The sequence below is a fragment of the Elephas maximus genome, chromosome 7 (genome assembly GCF_024166365.1).
Source record: "Elephas maximus indicus isolate mEleMax1 chromosome 7, mEleMax1 primary haplotype, whole genome shotgun sequence".
Lineage (NCBI taxonomy): Eukaryota > Metazoa > Chordata > Mammalia > Proboscidea > Elephantidae > Elephas > Elephas maximus.
The window spans coordinates 130,958,868-130,967,532 of NC_064825.1; the positions used below are offsets into that span (position 1 = coordinate 130,958,868).

At 52.3% G+C, this 8,665-nt stretch overlaps 1 protein-coding gene across 5 annotated transcripts in view; it reads right to left on the bottom strand.

Annotated features, from left to right (window-relative positions):
- Nucleotides 1–8,204, bottom strand: part of KMT5B (lysine methyltransferase 5B) — a 60,238-nt gene extending 52,034 nt beyond the window's left edge. The window contains exon 1 of one of the 5 annotated variants that reach the window (XM_049892675.1): nt 7,761–8,204. In XM_049892675.1, coding sequence (XP_049748632.1) covers nt 7,761–7,797 — 37 coding nt within the window. In that variant the 5' untranslated portion in view covers nt 7,798–8,204. Of the gene's footprint in view, nt 1–7,425; nt 7,501–7,529; nt 7,571–7,760 lie in introns of those variants that run through there. The other 4 variants (XM_049892670.1, XM_049892673.1, XM_049892672.1 and 1 more) reach the window with 4 other exon arrangements.
- Nucleotides 8,205–8,665: the final 461 nt, after the last annotated feature.

Below are 8,665 nucleotides of genomic sequence, written 5' to 3' on the forward strand. Positions count from 1 at the left end.
AAAGTAATCCGCTTCTTCTGACAAAACACTGTGCTACCAATAAATGAAACCAAGAAGTATTTTGATCTTTATTGTGGGCAGTTAAGTGGAAGGGAGAGGGGGAAGAAAGAAGGAAAGAAAGATGGGCGGGACAAGGGGCAGAAAGGGCCACATAAATCAGAGACTACATCAGCCTGAGACCAGAAGAACTAGATGGTGCCTGGCTACCACTGATCACTGTCCTGACAGGGAGCACAACAGAGAATCCCTGAGGGAGCAGGAGAGCAGTGGGATGCAGACCTCAAATTCTCATAAAAAGACCCAATTTAATGGTCTGACTGAGACTAGAAGGACCCTGGAGGTCATGGTCCCCGGACCTTCTGTTAGCCCAAGACTGCAACATTCCCAAAGCCAACTCTTCAGACAGGGACTGGACGGGACTATAAGATAGAAAATGACACCAGTGAGGAGCGAGCTTCTTGGCTCAAGGAGACACATGAGACTATGTGGGCAGCTCTTGCCTGGTGACAAGATGAGGAGGAAGACGGGGACAGGAGCTGGTTGAATGGACACAGGGAATACAGGGTGGAGAGGAGGAATGTGCTGTCTCATTAGGGGGAGAGCAGCTAGGAGTACATAGCAAGGTGTGTATAACTTTTTGTTTGAGAGACTGACTTGATTTGTAAACTTTTACTTAAAGCACAATAAATATTTTAAAATAAAATAAAATAAAGATGGGCAGGAAACGGAGACACTGAGGAGACAGGCAGGGCTTCCAGAGCAGCAGCACTTCTAGGGCCTTGCATGGCTAAGTGCCCGGCACAGTGTCCACCCAGAGCCAGTTCAACATCTGCTCACGACGTGAGGGACAGGGTGCCACAGTGACGACTGGCAACGCTGGGCACAGAGACCAACTCTTAGCTTTAGTCTCCTGGGCACCACTCTACACGACTGCTGTTACCACGATCCAAGAACTGTGCTCATCACTTCTCTGCACCCTATCATTTACCCACACCACGGCCCTGCAGCACACACACAACGCTATCATTATCACCCCCATTTCACAAACCAGGAAACGAAGCCTGAGAGCCATAGACTAAAACTAAGCCAAGGCCCAACTGAGAAACTGTACACTTTTAACACCATATAAATACAAGCAATACATCCTGACCTAAGTAAATTTTAAACCCATTTTGCCTGTTATTTGAAAAGTCAGCCCCCAGACCAAAACGGACACAACTCCTGCTTTCAGGGAGCTCACAGTATGGTGAAGGAGGAGAGGCAACTAAGTATACCTTCTACTAAGAGCTCTAAAGGCAACAAATAGGACATCAGCAGAGAGGACAAGGAGTAGACGGTGAGTTGGGGGTAGACGGTGAGTTGGGGTAGACGGTGAGTTGGGGTAGACGGTGAGTTGGGGTAGACGGTGAGTTGGGGGTAGACGGTGAGTTGGGGTAGACGGTGAGTTGGGGGTAGAGGTGATTGGATGATTCTGGGAAAATAAGTCAAAAGCATAAATCCAAATACGACCTCCTCTTTTTTACTTTTTGTCAGAAACATTCCTGGTATCTATTAACATCCGCCAAATACTTTCTGGGGCAACTGGCTTTGTCAGAACCCTCCGTGACCTTGAGTGGGGCCTATTTCTGTGTGTTTTAAAGGGGAGGGAGGAACAGGGGCTCCTTATGGCTTTCTCTAGCCCCAGACTCGATGGCTGAAGGGTCAGGCTACCTTTTACTCCTCAGCATGGGTGGGGCAGCTCCATCTTCTTAACAGTAAGTTGGTTTTCTTGCTACAAGTGTACACTCCTCCACATGATGGGACCCCAGCACGTCTTTGAAGATAAAAACCCTCCTTAGAGATAACTGCCTGATATCAGATGCTTCAGCCTTGCTACGTAAATCAGGCAGACAAGGTGAACTACTCTGCCCAACCAGAGTCCATTCAATTCCACAAACATTTATCAAGAACCTCCTGGGTGCCACCAGGCCCTGGACCTGGTGCAGGAATACCGGCTGCATACAGAAAACACCAGGGGGCGCAGGAGAGTTCCTGCCTTCTGGAAACGTGGGCAAAGGTACTTACCAGGCGACTGGGGGACCTGGAAGGACCAAAGGGAAGCGTGGGTAAAATGGCAGCGGGGTGCAGAAGAGGGAGCAGAACGACCTTCACCGAGAGGCCTTTTGCCTAAGGTGTGAGGTACCCCAGTGCCAGGAGATACCTGCTCCCTAAGTGAGCCCGTAAACGTGGCACAAGTTAGAACACAGGTGTGTCTGTCCTATCCAAATAGACATGACTGAGGGTTCACCAGCACAGCAACCTATGAGGTAGCTGGGACAGGTATTATCAATACAAATGCTAAGACTGAAAATCAGAAATGAGGCTGCTTTCCTGAAGTCGCATTGCCATTAAACGGTAAAGCTGGGTCTAAAATCCCAGTGTCCTCAACGCAGCCTCGGTTTACTCTGCTACCCGAGCCACGTGTACATCACCCGTAAGTAAACAGGCTTGTCACTAGTAAATGCTCCGGAAGTCTATTTGCTTTTGCTTTCTAGGACACTTTAATACAGAAAATAACACATCTTGCAAAGATGCAACTACACTATTAAAAAAAAAAAAAAACCCACAGCCGTTGAGTTGATTCCGACTCAAATAGCCACCCTACAGAACAGAGTAGAACCACCCCACAGAGCTTCCAAGGAGTGCCTGGTGGATTCGAACTGCCGATCTTTTTTGGTTAGCAGCCGTAGCCCTTAACCACTACGCCACCAGGTTTCCAAGTGGAATACAGGAACCACATATATCTTAAGAACAAGCTTTGGGATCAACAATATACCCTAGTTTCTCAATTCTAAAGCTTAAATGATTGCAAGCCATACCATCAATTTAATAACACTTTGAAAAAGAGAAAAAACTACCTCAAATACACAAATGAACTAGTAAACCAATTACAGATGTCAAATGATTCAAACAGCTGATTATTGTTGTAGACCTCATGCCAATTCAGTGTGACCCTGTATGACAGAGAAGAACAGCCCCACGTGGTTTCCTAGGCTGTAATCTTAGAAATGAGAAAACACAGTGCATTTAAGCATAAAAGATGGAGTGTAATTTAGGATTGGGAGTGACCTCTGAGACTGGTCATTTTACAGGAACTGAGAGGCCTGGCCCCATCACTGTCTCATACAAACAGTGGCAGTGTGGAGACTGAAATCAGGCAGCGATTCTCACCATGACAGTCCTTTTTCCATCTCTAGGATTACATTTACATGCAGCTCTAAAGGCACGATGGTTAAACGCTTGGCTGCTAACCGAGAGGTGAGTGGTTCGAACCCACGCTGAGGCTCCGAGGGAGACAAGACCTGGACACCTGCTTTCATAAGGATCAGAGCCAAGAAAACTCTGAGGCAGTTCTAGTCTGACACACGGGGTCTGCATGCGTAGAAAAATGACTCAACGACACCTAACAACAACAGTCATAAATTGATACGCAACCCTAGAAGACCGCTTGGTGTTGAGTTTATCTCACCCAACTGAACCGCTTGCCCTAACCTGCCAGCAGCAAACCAGGCTGACCAACTCGGAGGCTGAGGCCAGAGACAGTGAGAGCAATGCTTTCGTGGTCCTCAGAACCCTTGGCACCATGGACGGGAAGTGAAGCAAAACATAACTTAGGGCACCTGTGACTAAGGAAATCAGTGACTTTTTTTTTTTTCTTTTGTGAGACTACTGTAGAGATAAGGATGGTCAATTCCAGGATGCCAGTGGTTTCTGGTTCCATCACCGACCACATAAAGATAATACACCCAGCCTAACTTACTGTCCCTGAGCAACACAGAGAACAAGAGAAAGGGAAGGAAAATCAGAGTTAAAGGGAAAGCGAACGCTTAAAGTTCAAGTGTAGTTACAAAAACAAGTTCGGGGTGAGTCTTTACCATACAGATGGATCTGCTCTGGAGCACGCCTTTAAATGGTAAAATTCTCTAATGCATTTAAAAGAAAATCTGCAGGGCTGAAATGTGGGAACACGTGTGTTGAATAAAACAAGGTATATCTGTAGGTTTTCTTTGACTAGGACAAGGAGAAAATTCTGATTACACTGACAGATACGGAGTTAGATTTTGGTCAGGCACAACCTTCTCCTCTTGGCCAACATTCCTAATTTTCTAGGAAACACCAAATTAAAAGACAAGGGATTATACTGAGAACTAAAGTAAAAACAGAATTGTAGGGTTAGTTGTTGTTGTTTTGTGGGGGATGAGGTGGAGAGATATAGAGTTGGTAGAAAGAATTCAAAGAAACTTGTTAAACTCTCCCCCATTAGAAGTCCTTCCGAGATAAATCCCTAGGGCACCCCCCACCTGCTTATTAGGAGGCCTTCTTTGGATAGTACGTTCAAGGGAACTCAGACTTTAAAACCAGTGCTAACATTTCAAACTTAAAAGTTTGTAACAGAGAATATGTTTTAAGATTTCAAAGTTGGCAGCATGCTCAAGTATGAAATTACTTTCCAAATCACCGTATTCTAATGTTTAGAATACCCTCATGCTGGACATTCAAAGTTCATTGGTTAGTTGTATTTCATCATGTAATAATTTTGGTTTCTACTTGACTTCTAATAACAATTAAAACCATTTTCTACATCAAGAAATGTCAATAAAACAAGCTTTTTTTCCTTCCAAAGAATAAAAAGTAAAACTTGGTCTGAAAAAATTAAGCTTACGTTTTATTCATAAAACTAATTTCTACTGAATAAAGCTGTACCTGAAACACAACTGTCCTGTGCGCACACAAGGGACCTCTCCCAGCAGAGATTTAATGTAGCTAGCCAGCAGTGTGTCACAACAGAGGGAAGACACATGGTTCCTGTCTTCAAAATGAGGCTGCGTATAAATAACTGGGGGGGGGGGGGGGGGGGGGAGACGAGGGCTGACATAGTCCTGGGAAGCCTTCCCACGGGTGGGGGTTTTGCTGGGTGGAAAAGGGTCCGCAGAAGCAGACATAAGGGAATCAAAGTTATTTCTCCTACAGGACTCACTCTCAAAAGTCAACGGAAAGAATTCCTGCAGACAAGGAGCTGCTCAGATGCCACAAGCACAAATCTCTGCAACACAACCCAGCCACATACACATCCCATAAACCCACAACACTCATGTAAAGATTCAATCACAGATTTATGAGCCAAGGAAAAATTTACAGCCAACATCCCCCACCCACAAAACATCTCTGTGCTCAAAGACAGACAAACAGCTCACTTCACTTCTTTCACTCCAGCTCCACCCTCCTGCAGGCATAGTGGGCTGTGGCGCCAGCCCACTCCCACCTCCAGGAGCACTGCCCACTGGAACTGGATACAAGCAGGGAAAGTACAAGGCAGATGCAGCTCAGAGGGTACAAGAGAAGGCAGATGAAAACATTTAAGGGGCAATTGGAAATGATTTTGACAGAGCACTTGGTTTCAAAGATTGAGTAAAAATTTCACCTTCTTGAAGAATAAGTATTCCTCAATATTTCTTTGTTACAATTTCACTCGCAAACTAAGTGGGATTTTTCTTCTTAAATAACATTAGAATGGGCACATTTTGAAAAACTGAATACAAAATTATTAAGCTTGATAAGCTTACTACGAACATGGCAGAAGGCCAAGCAACATCTCATTCTGTTACACCTAGGGTCTCATTCTGTTTACACAAGGTTGCCATGGGTCAGAACCAACTCGATGGCAACTAACAAGCTTGATAATTTAGGATTAATAAATTACCAAAACATTCCTCAAGTGTCTACTGAGCTTATACTATGTACCTACCTGCCACCGAGCATAAGAGACGAAATAACGGCTAAGAGTGTACAAGCTCACAAAAGCAGAGGGGATGGGAGAGGAAACCACCAACTCTAACAAACTGCAGTAACCACTTGGGGAGCACCGAGGACACTGCCTTCTCCCCAGGGAGTAGGACAGTCCTGTGTGCGTGTGTACGCACCACGTAAGGGAGAGTGGGCCAGCCCTACGTGTGTCTAAGTGGAGGCTTCACCCAGGGGGTGACATGCTCACTGACCCTTTCTGAAAAATGAGTACGTGCTAGGAAGAGGGTATAGGTACACCCAAGCAGGACATCCCGAAAAGGCACCTGTCCTGGGAAGCTGGTGGGGCTAGAGCTTGGGAAACGGAAGCAGAAAGAAGGCTGAAAACAGCCTGGAGTTCTCAGAGGTGTGGGGATAAAGCGTTTGTGGACTTTACCCTTCGACTACAGGGAGTTCCAGCAGGCACAGGGTCACACCTGTGGCTCACGTTGCCAAACCGTCAGCTACAAAGTAAACTCGTATCTACACCGAGTAACTCTTATGTATTTCAACATGCACCACCCAACTGATTATTTCACGCAAAATGACTTTCCCTTCCTTTTTCAAATTGTTTTTTTACTACTAACTAGCAAAAATAACAGTATCCTCAATATTACAGCAAAAAGTGACAGCGGGTAACTGCTCCCTCTGACGATTTTCCACAGCAGTCTTCGGACCCGTGAGTCTCTGGCTAACTATGCTTTAAACCAAAGTCGTGCAAATCTAAACCCGTCCAGAAAAAAACAATCACAGCCAAGGACCAGTCAGTCAACCTGCCCACTATTCTGGACAGGATTTTTCCCCCAGCATGCATTTCATTGGGCACATTTAAAAAGTTAACTTCAAACAACACGTTTTCACCTCCCCGGTGTTGCAAAAGTTTCGCCGTTCAGTGGATTATGAGCATAACTTCCAGAACCGGGTCAAATGGGCCCAAATAATGAATACATTTCCCCGCGTCCGCTTTGCTTTTCTTCTCTCTCCTCTACCTCGGACCGAGCTGTCGCTTTAAAGGCGCCCCCCCCCCAGCTGAGCGTGACAAAGGTGCACACCCCTGGATCCACGGGGGGCAACCCAAGCCGCGCCGGGACCGGAGGACGCTGACGGGCTCGGGGAGACAGGAGCGCGCGCGAGCGGACGGGGGCCGGGCCCGCAGCGGAGCCGCTGTCCAAGCCGAGAGCGCCCGGGCGGCAGGACGCGCTGGGGAGGCGGCAGGACGCGCTCGGGAGGCGGCGCGACGGGAGGCTGCGGCCCCAGCAGACAACGGCGAGCCGAGCGCGGCGCAGGGCGCAGATTGGGCGAGCGCGCGCCCGGCCGCCCATTGGAGCGCAGGGAAAACACAGTCCCCCAATCGCGAGCGCCCGGCTGCTCCCCTCGTGCGGCCGCGGCCCGGCCCCGCGCTGCCCGCCGGCCGCTACCGCTCCCTTCCGGCGGCGACCACCACTGCAGGCCGCCCGGCCGCCCCGGCCCGCACGCCGCCCGGCCCCCGGCCCCGGCCCCGGCCCGTCCCCACCCGCCGCCCGGCCGCCCGGCCGCCCGGCCGGCCTCGGCGTCCCGCTCCGCCGCCCCCGGCCCGCGCCGGCGCCCGCCCCTCCCCCGACTCACCGCCCGCGCCGCCGGGCTCCCCCGCGAGGCCCGACCGCCCCGCCGCTGGGATGGGGCCCCCGCCGCCGGGCGCCGCCTCCCCGTCCCCCCCGAAAATTAATCACCAAAAAATAATTCCTCGGAAAAATGGAGAGTAAGATCCAAGATGGCGGCCGGGACGCAGCACCGCCCGCTCCCTCCGCTGTCGGAAAAATAAGTCCCGCGGCGGCCCGCACCCCCGCCCCCACCCGCCGCCGCCGCTGCCGCCGCCGCCGCCGCCGCGCCCCCCGCCCGCCGCCCTCCCGCCCGCCCTCGGCCCGCGCCGCCCCCCCGCCGCCGTCCCGCGCCCCGCTCACCTCCGCCTCGCGCGCGGCCGCGGGGCCCGAAACGCATCTGCCGGCCTCAGGGCTCCGCGTCCTGCTCGTCTCGCCGCGCTCTGCCGCTCCGGTCCCGGGCGTCCTGCTCACCTCATAGCCCCGGAGCGGCCGCCGCACCCGCAGCCGCGTCGCCGCCCCCGGTGAGCCACCCGGACGCCGCCCGGGAACGTGGAAGGATACGAAAAGGAGTCCGTGCCACCGACGGCGGAGGGACACCACGCCGTCCGCGGCCGCCCCGAGCCGGGTCGCTCCCCGCCCGGCGAGACGAGGCCGCGCTGCCCCGGTGGCCGCGGTTCCTTTGACGGGTTCCTGTGGGGGGAGGCGGAGAACCCCGAAGTGGAACGAGTCCCCGGCCGGGCGCTCTCGACGGCGGAGGGACAATAAGCAGCTGGAGAAAACGGCCGAATCGTTGCCGTCGCTTCACCCGGGCGGAGGGATCCGTGGGCCGAGCCGGCCGCGAGCGGGATCCCTCCGCCCCTCGCTGCCCTTTAAATCGCGGCTGGAGGCGGCGTCGCGCGGCCCGCGGGCGCCCCCTAGGCCCGAGGCCGGGTGCCGCCGCGACGCTCGGTCCCCTGCGGGCCCGCGGGCCTGCCCCGAGTCGGGGCTCGTCGAACACCTGCACCCCCCGGGGCCAGCTCCCGGCCCGGAACTCGGGGGCCCGTCTTGGGGAACAGAAAGGCTTCCCCTCCCCTGGCGCCTTCTGGCTGCGCGGGGCGGAGGTGGCCCCAGGAAGGCGCGTTTCTTTGTTGTGGGAATGGGTGTCGTTGGAAGCAGCTACACCCTAAAAGACCGTGTGGGCAGCCGGGCGTTACCGGACGGAGAGTGCGGGAGGGAGGCGGCCAGTGACCGTGCCTTAATCGGGCCACCGCCTTGCTAGGGTCAGC